Raw genomic sequence first — 21,910 nt, forward strand, 5'->3', positions numbered from 1 at the left:
TGTATCCATACTATACAAAGATATAGCTACACATATATTGTACTTTCTTCCTCTCATACTTTCATACTATATTAATTTTTAAATCACTAATTAAAAATATAGTTGTTCTGCCCTAGCTGGTTTGGCTCAGTGGATAGAGCGTCAGCCTATGGACTGAAAGGTCCCAGGTTCGATTCCGGTCAAGGGCATGTACCTTGGTTGCGGGCACATCCCCAGTGGGGGGTGTGCAGGAGGCAGCTGATCGATGTTTCTCTCTCATCAATGTTTCTAACTCTCTATCTCTCTCCCTTCCTCTCTGTAAAAAATCAATAAAACATATTTAAAAAAATATATAGTTGTTCTTAAAAGTAGATGAATTTTTAAATGGTGTTTCTTTTCCTTGTTCTTCACAATACCCTTTGAATACCACATTAAGATAACTTCCCAATCCTGAGTAGAAAGGTAACTCATGATATTTAAATGTTTAAATTTAAATGGTAAATAAGATGAGAGATTCTAAAGAGAAATGTCCAATCAATAATGGATAAATAACTTTTGTTTTATTGTTATACCTACATAACTGTGTGTATATCTATGTATACATGCACACACATATATAAAACATATATATATATATGTTTTAATGCATCTCTAGACATAAGACTAAATTACAACCCTCTTATTTTCTTCTGTCTTGGTTTAGTAAACATATTTTATTTATCTTTGAATAAAGCAGAACTGGAATAAATTTATCTCTCTGATTATGAGCTTTTGTGATTTCTGTAGCATTTCAGACTGCTGAAGTACAAAATTAAACAACCCAGCTGGCTCTTAGAATAACTGTGTTTTATAGCTAATAACTCCAACTGACAAATACAATGAAGTTGTATTTTCATTCAATATAAAGTTAAATAAATATTAATATAAATAAAATGAAATTGAATATATTTTAATTTAAATTTTAACAGTGTCCTATTTTCCATGTGGTTATGTTTCTACATATGTGTATAGTATCTGATTACAAGGTCCCAATTAAAATTTTGGAAAGCCAAATGCTCATTTCAAGAAGATTCATTGTCTTTGAGATTGGATTAATTTATAATACTTTTAGCTTCAGAGCATAGTCAAAGCCAACTTTGAGGCTGTTGATTCTGATTTATTTTTCTTTGATTCCTTGCCCATCCTAGGTTATCATGTGTTTGAAAGGTTTTTTTTCAATAAATCACTTTTAAATGCTGCCAAAGAAATTATTTTGCAGTTTGTAATTTTATTTCTTACTTTAGGTACAAGAAGGAATGCATCTTTTGATTACTGGTCCCAATGGTTGTGGAAAGAGTTCTCTCTTCAGAATTTTAAGTGGGCTCTGGCCTGTGTACAAGGGAGTCCTCTATAAACCACCTCCCCAGCATATGTTCTATATTCCACAAAGGTAGGTAAAATTTTTTATATTACAAGAATCAATTTTCTTTACTTTTTAATTCTCTTGATTCCTTAGGCTCTTCAGTTTGTAATCTTTAAGAATGTTTCACTAGAGAAGCTATTAAGGAAATAAAAATTCAGTTCTAAAAGGGACAGTGGCACTTTCAGGACAATATCACTTCTGTTCACTTTAACATTTGACTGGATATAATGAACATTCAAAAGCTATAGATGTTAATGTCAAGGAATAACAGGCTAGTCCAAAGAATAATTAGATCACCTTAGATGTCAGATTATCTCTTCTCATAGAAAAAATTGCACTTGGGTAGTATACTAATCCTTTCATCAAGCTGCTTACATTCCTATGTTCTAATATTGTTCAGTTATGTTTAAAGAGCCTCTACCAAATAGTTTTTGTTACATTTATGCTATATGATTAATTAATGATTTGAAAATATGCAAAGTAAGCATAGAAATGTTAAAAAGGAACATTATTCTGAAGTTTTTAGTCATCTTCATAAAAAATTTAAAAATATCTAAACACAAAGTTATACTTGCAAATTTGCATCATTCATTGGGAATAAGAGCAAATGAAATCTGAAGATGAAATATACCTTATACTCCTCTGACCCAGTAATTTTTCCATCTATCCTCACCCTGGGTTAGGTAGATAACACAGAGTACTCTTATTATATTAAGAGGACTATTGTGTGGAAGCCAATAGAGCACCCAGGGTATAGTACCTGAGAAAATATAAATGTTACATGATGTATGGTGCTATCACATGTCTCCTTTGCCCCTTTTTCTTTGTCAGAAAGTGTTTGTACCATCCTGCCCACAGGTCTAAATTTTAGACCATATGTTATAGTTAGATAGATGAGGTTTTGTGGAACTTTTTCTTTAAAGTAAGATCTATGGTAGTAGCAGGAAGCTACCTGACGTGTAAGAGGATGAAGAAATGCATTGGAAGTGAGAAAATACTGGGTATAAGCAATATCATGGATACGCATGTTTAACAGAAAATAGATGACCATTTTGTGACACCAGAATCATTTTCTCTTTTTGTCTGTACCTTAAAGTCCTTTGGGAAACCTTCTGAAGCAGAAAGCTAAATTATACCCCCAAAGTTTAAGTTTCAGACATTATTGTGTTAAGTAGACTGATTCTAATTTTTTATTCAAGGAAAATATTGTTATACCATAGAATTCTACTTTCTTAATAAAATTATGTACATAAATCTTATGTTTTTAGCTATTTTAAATTTCATATGTAAATTGAAGGATACAGTTCTCAAATATAGCTGTGACCTAAGCAATATAAGACAGTCCAAAGACATAGGAAAGTACATAATCCATGGAATCATCCTTCAGAACTGAAGGAGAAATAAGGACTTTCCCAGACAAAAGCTGAGGGAATTTGTTCACTAGACCTGCCTTACAAGAAATGCTACAAGTTCTTCAAACTGAAATGAAAGGATGCCAATCAGTAACATGAAAATATACAACATACTGATAAAGGTAAACATATAGTCAAATTCAGAATACTGTAATATGGTGGTGTGTCACTTAACTATTAGTATAAAGGTTAAGGAACAAAAATATTAACAATAACTATAACTAATATAATTTGTTAATGAATACTTTATATAAAAAGAAGTAATTGCCACTTTAAAAACATAAAAGGGGGAGAGTAAAATGGTAGAGGTGTTTGTATGCAATAACAATTAAGTTATTATTGTAAAACAGACTGTTATAAGATGTTTTATATAAGCCTCATGGGAATCATAAATCAAAAGCATGTAGTAGATTCACAATAGATCACGAGAAGGGAATCAGCACATACCACTACAGAAAATCACCAATTCACAAAACAAGGCTGCGAAGAGGAAGAAAGGAACAAGAGAAGTACAAAATAGCCAGAAAACAATAAATGGGATTAATAATTCCTTAACTCTAATAATTACTCTAAATGTAAATAGACTGAATTCTTTAACAAAATCCAACTATATACTACCTACAAGAGGTTCACTTCAGCCTAAAGGACAAACATAGACTGAAAGCGAAGGGATCCAAAGATATTCTATGCAAATAGAAACCAAAGGAGAGCTATTCTTAGACAAAATAGACTTTAAGCCAAAAATGGTAACAAGAGACAAAGAAAGTCATTATATAATGATAATGCGATCAATTCATCCAGAATATATAATAATTGTAATATGTACGGACCCAATATCAAAACACCTTAATATATTAAGCAAATACTAACAGATCTGAAGAAAGATCATTGGGGACTTCAGTACCCCACTTTCAACATTGGATACATCATCCCAACAGAAAATTAACAAGGAAACATTGGACTTGAACCACACTTTAGACAGAATAGACCTAACAGACATATACAGGCATTTCAACCAACAGCAGCACAATACACATTCTTCACAAGAAAAAGCATTTGACAAAATAAAACATGGTTTCATGATAAAAAAAAAAACAACTCTCAAAACAGTGGGTATAGAAGGAACATACCTGGACATAATAAAAGTCGTATGCCACAAACCCACAGCTAATATAATACTCAATAGTGCAAGGTTGAAAGCTAGGAACAAGACAAGGATGCCTACTCTCACCGTCTTGTTCACCATAGCACTGGTAGTCCTAATTGGAGTGATCAGGCAAGATAAAGAAATAAAAGACATCCAAATCAGAAGGAAAGAAGTAAAATAATCTTCATTTGCAGATGATATGATCTTACACATAAAAAATTTTAAAGTCTCCACCAAAAACATTTAGAACAAATTTAGTAGGTTCTAGGATGCAAAATCAACATACAGAAATCAATCATGTTTCTATGCACTAGCAACAAACTATCTGAAAAGGAAAGGAAATAAAGAAAACAGTCCCATTTATATTAGCATCAAAAAACAATAAAGTTCATCATCATAAATTAAACTAAGGAGGCGAAGGGTCTATACATTGAAAACTATAAGACTTTAATGAAAGAAACTAACAAATGGAAAGATACCCCATTTTCATGGATTGTAAGAATATTGTTAAAATATCAATACTACCCAAAGCCATTTGTAGATTCTGTGCAATTCTAATGTCATTGTTGACAGAAATACAAAAACCAAAACTAAAATTTGTGTGAAACTACAAAAGACCTGAATAGTAAAAGCAATCCTGAGAAAGAAGAACAAATCCAGAGATATCACACTTCCTGATTTCAAACTATACTATAAGCTTATAGTCATCAAAACAGTATAGTACTGGAATAAAAAATAGACATAAACCAGCGGTTCTCAACCTGTGGGTCAAGACCCCTTTGGGAGTCGAACGATCCTTTCACAAGGGTCGCCTAAGACCATCCTGCATATCAGATATTTACATTACGATTCATAACAGTAGCAACATTACAGTTAGGAAGTAGCAACGAAAATAACTTTATGGTTGTGTCACAACATGAGGAACTGTATTTAAAGGGCCAGAAGGTTGAGAACTACTGACTTAGACTAATGGAACAGAATGAGGGCCCAGAAATAAACACCTGCCAGTTAATATTTGACAAGGGAGCCAAGTCTACTTAATTAAGAAAAGATAGTCTCTTCAGTAAATGATGCTGGGAAAATGGACAACCACATACAGAAAAATGAAATTGTTCCCCTATCTTATACCACTATCAAGAAGGGAGGGTTGGGGGGCAGCAGGGAGGGGGGTAAGAGATCAACCGAAGGACTTGTATGCATGCATATAAGCATAACCAATGGACATAAGACACTGGGGGGTAGGGGAGGCCAGGGGATTGTGAAGGGCGGGGGAAAAAAAGGACACATATGTAATACCCTTTGTAATACTTTAAGCAATAAAACAATAAAAATAAATAAATTAATAAATAAATAAATAAATAAATAAATAAATAAATAAATAAAAAAGCATAGAAAAAAAAGAATGAACACAAATTGATTAAAGACTTGAATGAGACCTGAAACCATAAAACTCTTAGAAGAAAACATAGGAAATAAACAATAAACTCCTTGGCATTGCTCAGGGCAATTATTTTTTGCATATGAAACCAAAAGCAAAGCAACACAAGCAAAAATCAGTAAGTGGGACTACATCAAACTGAAAAGCTTCTGCACAGCTAAAGAGGCAATAAAAATAAAAATAAAAAAAACAGCAACCCATATACATATATATATATATATATATATAATGGAATATTATTCAGCCATGAGAAAGAAGGAAATCCTGCCATTTGTGACAACATGATTGAAATTTGAGGACATTGTGTTAGGCAGAATAAGTCACACAAAGACAAATGCTGTGTGACAGCACTTCTATGTGTAATCTAAAAAACATCAAACTTGTAGAAACAGGGAAATGAAACTTTAATACTAGGGTCTCGAGAGTGGGGGTAGAGGGAGATATTGATCAAGAGTTAGAAGATATATAAGTTCTAGAAATACAGTACACAGCATTATGATTACAGTTAACAATGACATATTATATATGTGGAAGTTATTAAGAAAGCATATCCTCAGTGTTCTTACCACAAAAAAGAAATGGTGAGGTGACAGAGGTGTCAGGTAACACTAGATGGTAACCATTTTGCTATACATGTGTATCCAATCAACATGTTGTACGTCTTGAACTTATATAATGTTATGTGTCAATTTGATCTTAGTAAAATTGGAAAAATAAAGAAAAAAATACCACTGAACTGTACACTTAAAATGGTTACGATGCAAATTTTATGTTATATGTATTTTACTACAGTTGTTTAAATGGGGTGGGGGCGGGGGGTTGTAAGAAAGTGCATAAATCCAGTCTTTGCCCTCAGAGAAACCTAACTGTTATTTTGCAACAGACATAAATCACTGGGAAATTTTTTCTTAGTTATGAAATTTACTCTTGCCTAAGCAAAAGGTCAACTACAACTTAGTTAAGGAGAAAAATGAAAAGTATTTTTGAAGACTAACAATTTTTCTTAAAAAAATTGTTTTCTTAAAGGTCATTTTATCTTGATTACATAGCTTTGGAAACATGACAATGTGTGTTTATGTTTAGAATCTTATATCTTGCAGAAAAGCATAGAATTTATTTAAATGTACCTGTAAGCTAAGTGTCTAAATGTAGCATTTATTTTTATATTCTAAAAGCTGCTGAGTTTTTTAAGTAAATTTGAAAATAGTTTTATAAGTTTTTATTATTTAAAAGGAAGCTGCTATAACTTATTTCAAAATATTTGTCAGTATCTAATCTTAAACATTTCAACTTAGGTTATTCTCACTAATGAATATTATCTGATATTTTATTGCATTAATTGATAGCAGTGAAATATTGCTTAAATACTAGGTTGGCAAAAAAAATCCTATAAATTGAACATAGAATTGAGTCTATGTACCTACATAATAAACTTCATAAGTCATAAACAGACCTTTATTTTTAAAAACTCCCTAATTTTCCTTTTTATGATTGAAAGACTTCCTTATAGAGAATAGATCTCTTTATGCACTAATTAAATGTACATTAAATGTTATTTTCATAAAAGGAGTGGGATTTGTTTAAGTGGATTTCTAGTAATGTCACGCAATGCACAGAAGAATAAAATAAACTTCTGAGGGGAAAATATTCTTATTAGGCATATTCTTATTAGGCATATATTAGGCCATTTATTTATTTATTTATTTATTTATTTATTTATTTACCGTATCTCTAGAGAATGGCTCAGTTTAAAATCTGGGAAACCTGAATTCCTAAGAAATTATGAAATCATTTTAGCAATGTTAATAATGAGAGCCAGTTAGAAGAAATCTGGGCCATAGTTCAAGAATACAATTAGAAAGTTGTGGTAGATGAATTAGTTTCAAAACAGTTTTATTTTTCCACATCTCATCTTCATTAATGGTTGCATATGACAGTTACTGGAATAGTTCATAAGTTTGAGCAAAGAAATATTTCATCTAAAAAATAGATTTAGCCACTCTAAATCTATGGTAAATTTCTTAGTCTTGCTCAGATTGTACTTTAAAAAATACTTTTGCAATTTCAGGCTGTTTGAGACTGAATTTCCTAAGCAATGTGACTGTACTCCTGAAACTGATGATCAAAACTCATTATTCCCCACTGACCCTCAGGAAAAGCCTTCCACTTGGCTACAGATCTGGGATTTCTTTTGTCAAGTCTTGGTGCTGTTTCTCTGACTTTTCAGCTACCTAGGGGCAGACTAAAGATCTTCTCTTGTTTTCACCAGTCCACTAGTTTATGGCTCATTAGTCACTTAGTAATTCCCCAGTACGTATGTCTCTGTCTTCAGCCATGAAAACCTCAAAAGCCCAATCTTTTATGGAGTCGTTTTGTTCACCTGCTATCAAAATGTTATTATTCTAACACTCCCCAAAATGAGAAAATGAAACATTTGGTAGTGGTTGGGAGGACAGAGAGTGAAAGAGAGAGAGGGGATGAGGGAGAGAGGAAGCAAAAGGAGGACGTGATAGAGGGAGAATAGAAGGGATGGAGAGAAGAAAGAAAGAAGGTAACAGGTGTTTACTCACAAAAGGTGGCAGAGTCTAGGGTTCCTTTTTACTGCCTTTTCCCCCTAAATCCTCCAGAGGATCATCTGTATACATCACATGTCTCTCCTCAGAAAGCCTTCCGTTGGGCACCAACCCATCATGTAATTCTGTTCCCATATTGATTATGCTCTGCATAAGTAATCTAAATAGAATATTTTAAATAATTAAATTGGAGTTTAAAGGAATTAGAGAATTTAATACTTAGAGTTACCCAGCAGTTCAGAACCAGGGTTATTCTTTACCAAATCTTTGGATACAAACCCTCTGTACTCACTACCTCTTATTTTCAGATTAATAAAGTAATCATATTTAAAAACCTACCTGTACTTTTTAAAAAACACTATTTGACCTTGAATATTTTATCAGACAATCATAATCATCAAAGCCTCTCTAGCACTGTATTCCCCGAACATAGGGGGAATAACAAACTATCATTCTTTTATAATTTACATTACTTTCAAAAATTGCTACTTTCTTCAACTGTTTTTCTTAGTAAAAAGAGCTTATGACATGAAATCTTAGCTTTTAGAAGTGCCAGTATCTTTTAATGATAAAAGTGCCAGTAATCCATGTTTTCTTTTAATGATGTAGCCTATATATTTTAAAAATAAACTGAATTAATATTGATTTTTTATTTTGAGAATTTTATGGCCTCCTGAGGTAATTGATAGATTCTAGGGCATCTTGAGCAAGGGCTGAGCATCTCTGGCCTATTTTTTAAATTAATTTACAATGTGTCAAGCAACTATTGTGTGCTAGTCACTATTTTATACATATTATGTGTTTCAATTTTTTTTATCTGTATGATAACCAGTAAGGTTGGTGTTGGTATCCCTATTTTATAGATGAGAAAACTTAGAGAGGTTGAATCTCTAGTTGCCATCCAACTGATAAATTTTGGAACTAATATTTGAACTTAGGTATGTCTGACTCTAATGTCACTTTGTCTTGCCTGCAGCAAGGGACACAATGTCCGAAAAATTCCTATTCTCTTGCCTGACCTTGCAAGTGAATATCACCAGCTAAGGTTGTTTGCTTGGTATGCTTACAATGCACTAATATCCAGCTGTTGTTTGAAAGCAGAGTCCTTTTAATGCTGAGGGTGAAGGCAATCTAAGCCAATTTTAGCCTAAAGTTTATTATAGGTACTTGGCTTTCATTCATTTATGTTAATGTGAAAGAAGCTATATTCTTGTATAAAAGTGAAATTCCTTTAAATTAAACTATGTTCAAATCACTTTCAAATATTAATATGTTCTCTATTTCCTATTCTTCTAAAACCCATTGCTCTATAAAATTTTAAACCATTTCTCAAAAATATTCCCTTAATTTTAAAGCAGACCTTATAAAACAAGCAAATCTTAATTTTTATGAAGTATTATGCATAAAAAAATGATGATTTACCCTATATGTTGCCAAAAGAAGAGATTGTCTTTGCAACAGAGCAAAGACTATGTTTTGTTATAGGATATTCAGCAAAATGGACAGAACTCTCAAGTAACACCAATAATACCAACATTGGCACAACCGCACTGCATGCTAAGACGTACGTGTGTCAAATGAGCTTTGTAGATATTTAAAAACCCGAGCTTCCTTTTGAATTGTGTCTGTATGAATGCTTTCCAAATCCAGGATTTTCTCTTTAAAGGGATAGGAAAACTGTGTTATATAACAACATGTTTAATCCACGAATGTAAAACCAGATAATGACTGTTAAAGAACCAGGAAGCACGTGAGATCAGAGGGAGGTTAGAAGGCATAATTTGCCTCCTTTCTCTATGCTCTTCTTCTTCTGCCTTAGATATCAGGTTAAAGAATGAAGAAGTGGTCTAAGTAAGAATGTGGAGGAATGCTAGTTTAAATATCTCGATCACTGTTTTCCCCTAGCTTTTGGGGATCTCTAGCTTTTGGGGACCTTCTGCTTCTTAATGAATCTCTAGGTGCCAGAACACAGATAAGAGAGGTCTTCTGCAGGCCATGGAAGATTCAGGCCAGTAGGGCCATTGCCTGAGTGGAATGTTGGTCTGAAAGGGCCACTGGAATAAAAGAAGAATGTGATATGGGGCTTAATCCAGGCCTACTTGTGGAGCCCCATACCTAATAGGTTACACAGACACTGGTCTTACTGTCCCAAATTAGACAAATCTGGGCTTCGAGAGTGGGAGTTGTTACTGGAACAGATTGCCTATGTTATGTGGGAGTCACTGTTGAGCAGATTTTTATAGAATACTAGAGGCCCGGTGCACAAAATTCGTACACGGGGGCAGGTGTGGGGGGAAGATCCCTCAGCCTGGCCTGCACCCTCTCTCAATCCAGGCCCCCTCTGGGGATGTCTGACTGCTGGACAAACCTCTCACAATCCAGGACCTCTGGCTCCTAACCACTCACCTGCCTGCCTTGCCTGATCACCCCTACCCACTTGCCTGCCTGCATGATCGCCCCTAACCACTTGCCTGCCTGCCTGGATCACCCCTAACTGCTCACCTGCCTGCCCGATCGCCCCTAACCACTCGCCTGCCTGTCTGATTGCCCCTAACTGCCTCTGCGTTGGCTCCCACCACCACAGCTTTGTCTGGAAGGACGTCAGGAATGACGTCCAGAAGGTCGTTCAACTGTTCGGGTCTAATTAGCATATTATACTTTTATTATTATAGATAAGCTAGAAAGGGCATCTGCATGTCTCTTTTTTTTAAAAAAAATGTTTTTATTGATTTCAGAAAGGAAGGGAGAGGGAGAAAGAGATAGAAACATCAATGATGAGAGAGAATCATTGATTGGCTGCCTCCTGCATGCCCTCTACTGGTGATCGAGCCAACAACCCAGGCATGTGTTCTTGACAGAAATTGAACCTGGGACCGTTCAGTCCACAGGCCGACGCTCTATCCACTGAGCCAAACTAGCTAGGGCCTGCATGTCTCTTTATGCATTGATGGTATCCTACTAAACCTATAACATATCTATTGGCATATTGTGCCATGAACCTCTGATGAATAATTGAATAAATTAATGAATATCTTCACAGACTTGGTTTCTACTGTCAAATTAGTTTGGCTCCTTATACTAATTAGGGAGAAAACTTTATTTTGTTGCTTGCACTAGATATGTCACATAATGCTCTTTAGGATGGGAATAAATGTTTGTCATTTAACATGTCTTTCTTAAAAGAAATATTTTTAGCTATAAAAAGTTTCAGTAGTTTTGCTGTAGCAAATTCACTTCTATTCCTTTGCTTTATGACCATTAGACTCGAAGAAGTAAACTGCATAAATATCTTTGGACAATTGTCTGACAGAATTGTAATTTATACATTTTGGTACATCCTGTGTAGTAATTAACAGTCGTTCTTAAAAATCTCTTAAAGGGATCTATAAACATAAACATGATTTTCTATTGCTTTCTACTGTTTGGAAAAATGTTGCCTTTTTCATATGTAACTCTTCTATGGGCCAATTTTTAAAAATAGTAATGGAAAAAATATTTCATTGTATCTAAAAGTTTTTTCTCATTTCATGAATCAATTATTAGAGTAAGCCATGTGGAATTGGTAATTTTTAAAGATCAAAATATCAGAAATTTTATACAGCAATCTAATATAATGATAAATACTCTTAACAAAGTTGACTCTTAAAAAATTTGTATTCTCATTAGCTTACTGATACTTTGATAATTCCACTAATATTATTTGTATTAGTTGGAAATGAACACAGTCCCTGCTCCTAAGAGGAAGCACACAGTTCTGCTCTGGCACCTAGAAATATCTTATCCTAAAAATATAATTTCAGTAATAAGTAACTATCTCTTTTCAGTTGAGTATTTCTTTTTCTTTGCTACATACTTATTTTAAGAATATTAGAAATGACTTATGAATTGAGTACTCAAATCTTATTTTTGCTGTTCATGAAAAAAATTTGATGACAGATCAGTTCCAGCATGTACATTTACATGAATTATTAATAGCTAGATTTTATGGCTTTCAGATTGCTAACTTCTTATTACTATGGCAGCATAGTAGTTCTTTGCTGTACCTTATTCTTAAACTTAGCACATGCCTTAAGTATAGTTAAATTGCAGTGAAACTTTGATCAGTATTGTTCACAATTAAAACCTAGATGACTATGAAATATTTAGCATTTTGGGTAATGATTCTAGAAACTCCAAGTGCAAAGTTAACATTTTTGTATGCTTTTTTCTTCTTTCTGCCTTTGCCCCTATTAAGTAGAAAAATAGAGAATAATATAAAACTATATAATTATAAACCCTAATAAATGTCAGTACATTTTACCAAAACAACCATAAATTGTCGATATTTAAGTGGACAAAAAGGTGGGGAATATAAAACCAATTACAAACGTACCTTGAGACATTTGTAATAACTATAAGAAGCCATAATCACTGGGAATGGAAGTGATCTCAAACATTTGTATTTTAACTTTACTGTTACAATGAACAGCTTTAATTATACATGCATTTGAAGGAATTTTAGATCATATAGAAAAACAACTATGATAGCTGTTTAAATAATAATAATGCCCTAACCGGTTTGGCTCAGTGGATAGAGCGTCAGCCTGCGGACTGAAGGGTCCCAGGTTCGATTCCAGTCAAGGGCATGTACCTCAGTTGCAGGCACATCCCCAGTAGGGGGCGTGCACGAAGCAGCTGATTGATGTTTCTCTCTCATCGATGTTTCTAACTCTCTATCCCTTTCCCTTCCTCTCTGTGAAAAATCAATAAAATATATTTAAAAAAATAAAAAATAAAAAAAATAATAATAATTATTTAAGTTATAATGTGATACCTATGGGTTTACCTCAGTGTTGTTTTTTTTTCACAACAAATAGAAGTGATCCTGAATTTTACTTAGAGAAAGTAAATTAAAAGTAGTTAGTGTTTCTCTGTTGATAGCTACTAATTATAAGCAATATATTTTTTGGTTGTTGCTTATACTTTGTATGTTGCATGATTCTCTTCCTGATGAGCCCGAGCAAGTAAGCTAATAACATTCTGATATGGTCATTGATCTACCTGAAATAATTAGAAGATAATTTGGATAGGTCTATAAATCTAGAAAGGAAAGTTTAGTACAGATTACTTTAATTATGTATAACTTTAGTAGGACTAGAGAAACCTGAGCTAGTTAACATGTTAAATTCCAGGCTTTTGAGTTGGAAAAAGGATCACATGCAACTAATCATATAAACATTGGATATAGGGTCCTCCATTCCCTTGTGCTTTCAAAATAGATTCAACATCATACCACATTTTCTTGACATAGCCTTTCTAGAGGATTCTGTGGTAACTTTAACTTCATAATAATATTTTTAAATAAATACATTAACAAAACCTATTAGAGTACCCTTAGTTTCTGTTTACCTCATTAAACACATAGATGATGTACTGTTTTTACCATTTTACATAATATAAAGCAATGATTGAGAGAAATGGCACTTTAATAAAGCAATATTTGTTATCTTTAATGAATATATAATTTCATAAAATACTAGAGGCCTGGTACACAGATTCACAATCTAGGACCTCTTGGTAGAGTCAGAGAGCCAGTTTCGGCCCAATCCCCACAGGCCAGGCGGAGGGACCCCACTAGTGCACAAATCTGTGCACCAGGCCTCTAGTATTCAGTTAATCTCTTCCTACCCTCTCCCCTCCCTTCTTCCCTCTGAGATTCATCAGTCTGTTCCATGTTTTCATGCCCATGGTTTCCGCTATTGTGTTGAGCATCTGCTTCCTGGTGGTCAGTGCGCATCATAGTTACCGGCCAATCGGCTGGTTACTTAGGCTTTTATATATATAGATTCTTGTATAATTTCATCAGCCTTTTCTTTTTTAAAAAAATACTTATTATTGAAAGTATTATGTATGTCCCTTTTATTCCCCCTTGACCCCTTCTAGCCTGCCCTCACCTCCTTCCCCAGGCCTTTACCAACCTATTGTCTGTGTCCATGGATTATGCATACATGCATACAAGTTCTTTGCTTGATCACTTCCCAACCACCCACCCTCCCCTTGCCTCCTCTCTGAGATTTCACATTCTGTTCTATTCTTCTATGTCTCTGGATATATTTGGTTCATCAGTTTATTTTGCTCATTAGATTCCACATATGAGTGAGATCATGTGATACTTGTCTTTCTCTGACTGGCTTATTTCACTTAGCATAATATTCTCCAGGCGCCTTCATGCTGTCTCAAAGGGTAAAAGGTCCTTCTTTTTCACTGCTGCATAGTATTTCATGGTATAAGTGTACCACAGCATATTTATCCACTCGTCTACTGATGGGCACTTGGGCTGTATCCAGCCTAAAAGTAAAAATTACGTAGAAAGGATTCTTAGGTCACTCTTCCCAAAATCCAATCTGACTTGGTCCTCCCATCTCCAGCAGGTAATCAATTTCATTAGTTTCTGGTTTACTGCGTTTCCTTTTGTAAATATAAGCAAAACCTTCTTGTGTTTCTCCTTGTAAAAATAAGCAGATAAATATGTATTTTATTTTTTCCTTTTAATCTTTATTGTTGAAAGTATTACATAGATCCTCCTTTCCCCTCCATTAACCTCTTCAAGCCCTCTCCCATTGCCGTCCTCCCCCAGGCTCTCACTACCCTATTGTCTGTGTCCACAGGTTATGCATATATGCATACAATATGTATTTTCTTAATTTAATTTTACATAAAGGTGGCATATTACAGTCAGCCACCTGTACCTGCAGGTTCCACATCTGCAGATTCAACCAACCGTGGATCAAAAATGTTTATAAGTGTTATGTTGTTGCTCATGGGTATTGTATGTCATTATGCTTGTCTGTACTGAACATGTACAGACTTTTTTCCTTGTAATTACAAGGAAAACAATAGTGTAACAACTATTTACATAGAATTTACATTGTATTAGAAATTACAAGTGATCTGGAGATGATTTAAGGCAGTGATAGCGAACCTATGACACGTGTGTCAGAGGTGACACGCGAACTCATTTTTTTGGTTGATATTTCTTTGTTAAATGGCATTTAAATATATAAAATAAATATCAAAAATATAAATCTTTGTTTTACGATGGTTGCAAATATCAAAAAATTTCTATATGTGACACGGCACCAGAGTTAAATTATGGTTTTTCAAAATGCTGACACGCCGAGCTCAAAAGGTTTGCCATCACTGATTTAAGAAATACAGGCGGATGTTTGTAGGTTATATGCAAATACTCCATTTTGCATAAGAGATTTACGCATCTGAGGATTTTGGTATCCACAAGGGGCCCTGGAACCAATCCCTACCCCCTGCAGATATCGGGATGAATGTATAGATCAATAGTTCTCAAATGGGGATGGTTCTGTCCCCCCAGGGAACAGTATCTGAAGAATTTTTTTTATCATTACTGTAGCGGATGCTACTAGTGTCTAATGGACAGAGACCAGGTATGCTGCTAAACATCCTACGGTACACGGGATAGCCCTCAACAACAAAGAAATACTAGTATGTAGTTCAGTGTATTCATGATGGAACTGTTGAGAAAACCTGCTATACATCTACTTTTGCACTTTTTTTGGAACTTCACAATAACTTATGGAAATCATTCTATCGATTTCCAAAGGTTTTCACATCCTGTTTTATAGCTACAAGAGGCAGGTATTATAATTTACTTAGTCTCCTTTGTATGAACATGTTGGTTGTTTTCAATCTTTTGTAATTACAAATAATCTGAATGGATAACAGTATGCACTTTTTTTAGTTACTGTTGGTGTTTTTGGAAGTATATCTTTAGAGTAAATTCTTAGAAGTAATCAAAAGTCAAGTGATATATTGGTTTGCCAAATTCCCTCCAAAGGGTTGTACCATTTCACACCTTCACCACTGTATGAGCGAACCTATTTCTTCAGAGGTTGGAGTGAGTTGATGAGCTTTTGAAACTCTGCCAATCTGATAAGTACAAGTACGTAACTCAGGGTAGTTTTAATTTGCATTTCTCTTATTTTGGATACCATTTTTTAAAGAAAAGTTTTGTTTGTTCACATTGCTGGGTCAAAATCTTAAATTTTATAATAGTTAACCTAAATAATATTTGATGAAATACAGAAGCAACATTTATAAAATAAAGTGAAACATGCATGTGTTTCTGCTGCTGACACTATCCAACTATCTCTTGTTAGATTTGAAATAGAACTTTATTTGTGGCTATGTTTCAGTAAATCTGTACATGAACATAGCAGTGTATTATCCTGCCGTGCCTGAGAGAAGAATACTCATCACTAGGCAACAAATACAACACTAGAAATGTGGTATGTAAGGTCTGCAGTGGCGTTTTCAGACCACCGGGATGTCACACTGAGTAAACTGAAATGATGTTGTACTAGGATTCTTGTGTGCTTGGTGTTTCATAGGCCATACATGTCTCTTGGAAGTCTTCGGGATCAAGTCATCTATCCTGATTCAGTGGATGACATGCGTGATAAAGGCTACACAGACCACGACCTGGAATGTATCCTACACAATGTCCACCTCTATCACATCGTTCAAAGAGAAGGAGGTAAAGCTCTGTCATTCTTTTGTTTAACGTACTTAACTTTGTTTTTTAAAAATAAATGGGTAGATTGTCTGTGGTTTAATTTGAATATATGCTATTTTTGGAATATAAGCACACAAGTAAAGAAAAACAGCTTTTAGGGCTTTTCTATTATTGACATCCATTTCTGCTTATGTTATATGCTGGCACTTTAAAACAGTTATTATTTCATATTTGGATGTACAAGTGTCCCAGAGGCCACTGTCAATCTAGATATATGTAAAGTTTATGACAGATATATTTTCCTGTCAAGTTTGGCTTACATTAAAATTAATAATTTAAGAAATAATTGTCATAAAACTTCTTTTTTGGTTTTAGACCCGCAGTCTTACCAATACATTTTTTTCTTTCAAGCAGCATATAGAGAATTAGATAAAATACAGAAACTTCTGTACTGTGGTTTTTCAGCATAAAATATTTTTGAAAGAATAGGATTAAAAGTCATATATATGAGCTTAAAAAAGAATTGCTTTATAATGGTCAGACTTTCAAATAACTTGATAACATATAACGTGATAGCCTAGAAAAACTGCTGAAATAACAAGCTTTATTTCTAGGTTTAATTTTGCAAGGATTTTATTTTCTTGCCCTTTTCCATGATCAGAAGAAGCAGGGTAGTACAGTGACTAAGCATATAAGCTTTGAAGTAAAAGTTTTGGAATGAAGTCTTAATTAACACGGTTATTTCTACCTTCAACTGTAAATATCTACCTCATAAGGATTCTGAAAAGATTAAATAAGACAATGTAAAGCGTTTAGAACAGTAGCACATGGTAAATGCACAAGAATTAGTAGCTAATGGCACTATTACTAGTTGTAATATTGATACAGTATTTTGTCTTTGTGTGATGGTACTTGATATTTTACACAGAAATTTCTCATATATTATTTCATTTGATCTCCACAAAAAAACAAATGAGGCAGATAACAGAGGTATTATTATATTTACTTTTATGTTGTTTGTAATATCATAATTTATAGATGCTACCAACATGGAAAGCAGGTTGTCTTTTTGTTTCATATGGTCAACTCCTTCCCATTTCTAAAACACTGTGCCAGAATATACTGCCTGTTAATCTTGGGTAAGTTATTTTGGATAAGTTTGAAATCTAATAATCCAAATAGAAACATATGATAAATGTGGGGTATTTTATTTTTTAGAAGTCATCAAGAAGTTCTAGAACTGTTTTTAATAATGTCCCAACCTTAATAATGAAATCATAATTATAATGGTTTATTGAGTGCTTACTATGCAGAATACAACATATTAAGCAATTTACATTGTCAATTTATTTCATGTTTATAACTTCCAAATGATGTGGGTTTGACTAACGTTTAATACATTCCCTATAGCTGGTGGTGAGACAGGGATTCAACCACAGACCATACTTGAAAGTCAATGTTCTATACTATGCTATTCCACTGTGCTATGTTATCTTCTAGCTTCCTGGGTACTAGTGAGAATTGTTATATCCTTACACATCAAAAAATTCCAAGGAAACCCACTTTACTTGCCTAACCCTTAAAACATGAAATGTGTTTTTAAGCGAAGCAAGAAAGCACTTTCATTTGCAAGGTCATCACTTACTTGGAAGAAGCCTACTGAAGGCCTGTTTAGACTACCTAATATTTTGCTTAGAGAAATGTTTTGCTTTAGTAAAAGATGTAATTAAAAACTATGTTTCATTCCATCAAAGAGTTTACAAAATAGAAAGAAGAAGTGTTAACAAATGGACGTGAATAAAGCAGTTTGTACATCTCTAGGTAGCAGGAAAACCATTCTCTTCTTAGCTGTCTTAGTCTCTCTAAATCAATATCAGAGGTGATAATATGACTTAAGTTCTGATTTAACTGTTCTGAGATTAAGCAGTATTGCCTGCTAAAACTTTTGGGTTTAGTGGAACAAAGGACATGATTTATTTAAATATGTAAAGCTAAAACTTCTCTTGACCCAAATACTTTTGTCTTCTAAGGTGGCAAGGGAGAAATATTTTTAAAGCGCAGAATATTTATCCACACAGTAGTAATCTGAACCTAGTTTTCAAGTGCTCACTTATGTTTCATAAATACTATAAAATTCAGTCATAGAGCCCAGCTGGTGTGGCTCAGTTGGTTGAGCATTAGCCCACGCACTAAGAGATCGCCTGTTTGATTCTCTGTTAGAGTACATGCCAACATTTCAGCCTCGATCCCAGTTGGGGGCGTGCAGGAGGCAGCAGATAGATGTTTCTGTCTGTCTCTCTCTCTCCCTCTTCCTCCCTCTCTCTGAAACCAATAAAAACATATTGTTTAAAAGAATAAGAAAAATGTTCTAAAGATTCAGTCACAGAAGAAATATTATGTCAACAGTTTTCACTAGATGCAAGAACTTCGAATTAGATGGCATTTTTTCCTAATATAAGGATATAGTTTTAAATAAATAGAAATTTCCTGGAAGGAAAATGGCACACATAATTCTGCAATTTGGTTTTTCATTTAAAAAAATTCTGAGTATATTTTTATATCAGTATGTGTAGATCTAAACTGTTTTTTAAAAATAGAAGCATTGCTTTTTTTGAATAAATATCCAACAGAAAGTCAGTAACTAAGAAGTTGTAGGATATGTGGCATAAATAAACTGTACAAGCATGAAAATAGACCTGTATATAAGTACCAATCTGATATCTGGCTGTGTAAAATTAGACATGTCAATTATTCCAGGAGTTTCAGTGTACCCATCTATAATATGCAACTAATAATATCTACCTTACAAGATTGTGGAATATTAATGAGAAAACTCATATAAAGTGCCAGACACAGGGAAGCATTTACGTTAGTTCCTGCCTTACTCTTGGTAGGCTTTGCAATAGGCCTATGCAAATGTGTTGGTCTTTTCTCCCAACACCCTGCAAAATAGGTATAACTATACCAACTCTTTGGACATATTCAGAAACAAATAAATTTTAAGAGTGTAAGTATTTCAAATTCTTAGAAGATGATTTGTCAGCAAAAGGAATTATCATTCAAAATATCATATCTAAAACAAAATGCTTATACATGAGGCTCTCTAGTTCACCAATCATGTGTTCTGTGTAAAATACCAGGTTCTTTGTGTTAACAAACTTGCCAGAATCACCTGTCCAAAACTGTAACAAACGACTGCTTTATAAAATATGTATCTTTATTTTTTTAAGGATGGGATGCTATTATGGACTGGAAAGATGTCCTATCAGGAGGGGAGAAGCAAAGAATGGGCATGGCTCGAATGTTTTACCATAGGTGAGTGTGCTGTTCTCAGGAAACTGCTATTCCATTGATGTAACAAAACAAAAAAAACAAAAAAAAACCTTCACTGTCCTCATCTTTAGTTTAAAAGTTTCTCACTGAAAAATGAGTGCTTAGACTTTACAGTTTGAATGTTTTTATGTGACAGAAATTGCCAAGTCCTTTTTTCTGTTTCTTTTATGACGACTAATGTTAGATGACAAAATTAAATTTTTATGTATTCTAAGTTTGAAAGTAGGATTGTATTAATTTTAAATTGTAAAGAATACATAACCACTATTTACTGTTGTGAACACAGTAGGTAGGCATTCAGTAATATTTCTGAATTAAATTGTTAAATTCAAACTACATTAATTTTTCAACCACTCAGTATCCTATTACATTTAATTATGCTCCCCTCCTCAAAAATTAGAGGCATATCCAGTGGAAAAAGGAACCAGCCAGTGTAGGTCTTAATGGACTGTGATAAAAAGAGATTCAGAAAATAATTTCTCCTGATAAAATTTTTTTCTTTGCAACCAGCGTCAGATTCATAGGACTTCAAAGATACCAGGCACAGGACACTAGAAAGAAAAAAGCTATTCTGCTTTATCCATCTTGCCTGTCCTATTATTCCCTAAAAAAGAAATATCTTTTTTTCCCCTTAGACTTCTGATAATGAGAACCTGAGTTGTATGCAAAGCAGGAGGTCATCAGAAAATATGTAACTCGCTTTTAGTCCTTACATCTTGGTCAAAAAGGACCAAGAATTACATTTACATATGTGAATACATGAATGGGCCATAAGCTGGGGCAATGCAATACTCCTGAAGGAATTGCAGTGGAAGCATTAATACTTTTGTAGAGAACTTTATACTTTGGCATCAGTACCAGCAATCTTAGGATACTTTTGTACATAATAACATACCATATTTTGTATATAATAAAATTGATGACAATTATTTAAAGTCACCTGATTCATATTCAAAGTTTAACATTGGAAAAAGCACATATTTAAACAAGTCCATTAAAATATGATTATACATTCAACATACATAGTTATGACAATGTTATCAACTTTACTCCTTATGCCATAGATTACATCCTCATAACTTATTTTATAACAGGAAGCCAAACCCTATCTCTTATACTTCCTTTTCATAACAGTAGAAAATTTAGATAAACTAAAAGAAGAAAAAAATCTGTCATCTCATTAACTTATAACACTTAAAATTTAGAAATAGCTTCTTCTCAATCTTGTTGATGCACAAAAGCTGGTATTATCTTGATTTTTTAATGTAACTATTTTCATAAAGTATATTAAAATTTTTATTTGTTTATTTATTTATTTATTTATTTATTTATTTACTTGTTTATTTTTTAATCCTCACCCGAGGATTGAGGATTTTTTTTTCCCATTGATATTTTAGAGAGTGGAAGGGAGGGGGGAGGAAGAAAGAAAAAGGAGAGAGAGAGAAACATTGATGTGAGAGAGATCCATGATTTGGTTGCCTCCCACATGCACCTCAACAGTGGGTGGGGAGCAAACCTGCAGCCCAGGTACATGCTCTTGACTGGGAATCGAACCCAAGACCCTCCAATGCACAGGCTCACACTCTAACCACTGAGCAACAGCGGTCAGGACTCTCTTTTTATTTTGCAAACCTTTATGTGTATTATTATGCAATAGCTAGCCAGGATTTTTTTTAAAAAAATATTATTATTGTGATATTTTATGTACCTAATGCACAGACAGACCTTACGTATACATTCAATGGCTTTTGCTAAATGTATGATACATTGTGTAACCAATACCTGTAAGATAGAGAACATTTCTGTCACCCTAGAAAGTCCCTCATTCCCATTTCCAGTCAGATCCCCACTTAGGTAATTTCTGTTTTGATTTCTACCATCATAAATTAGTTCTTCCTGTTCTACAACTTCATATAAATTAAATCAGCCAGTATGTGTTAATTTTGCATCTAGCTGGAATTTTTAATGGAAAAAATTATTGTGTTAAAAATATTGTATTTATATTAATGTACATGGTTAAAGAACATGACAAGCTAAAAAAGTGAGCCAAAATTTGCTACCTTAGAATTTTCAGTGAAGTATATTTGGTAATGCCCCTT

General features: G+C 33.7%; 1 protein-coding gene across 1 annotated transcript in view; it reads left to right on the forward strand.

The window, feature by feature from the left end:
* ABCD2 (ATP binding cassette subfamily D member 2) overlaps nucleotides 1–21,910 on the forward strand; it is a 53,543-nt gene that overhangs the window by 17,807 nt on the left and 13,826 nt on the right. The window contains exons 6-8 of the mRNA XM_036301259.1: nucleotides 1,263–1,408; nucleotides 16,354–16,499; nucleotides 19,709–19,793. Coding sequence (XP_036157152.1) covers nucleotides 1,263–1,408; nucleotides 16,354–16,499; nucleotides 19,709–19,793 — 377 coding nt within the window. The remainder of the gene's footprint in view (nucleotides 1–1,262; nucleotides 1,409–16,353; nucleotides 16,500–19,708; nucleotides 19,794–21,910) is intronic.

The sequence above is a fragment of the Myotis myotis genome, unplaced genomic scaffold (genome assembly GCF_014108235.1).
Source record: "Myotis myotis isolate mMyoMyo1 unplaced genomic scaffold, mMyoMyo1.p scaffold_m19_p_3, whole genome shotgun sequence".
NCBI lineage: Eukaryota > Metazoa > Chordata > Mammalia > Chiroptera > Vespertilionidae > Myotis > Myotis myotis.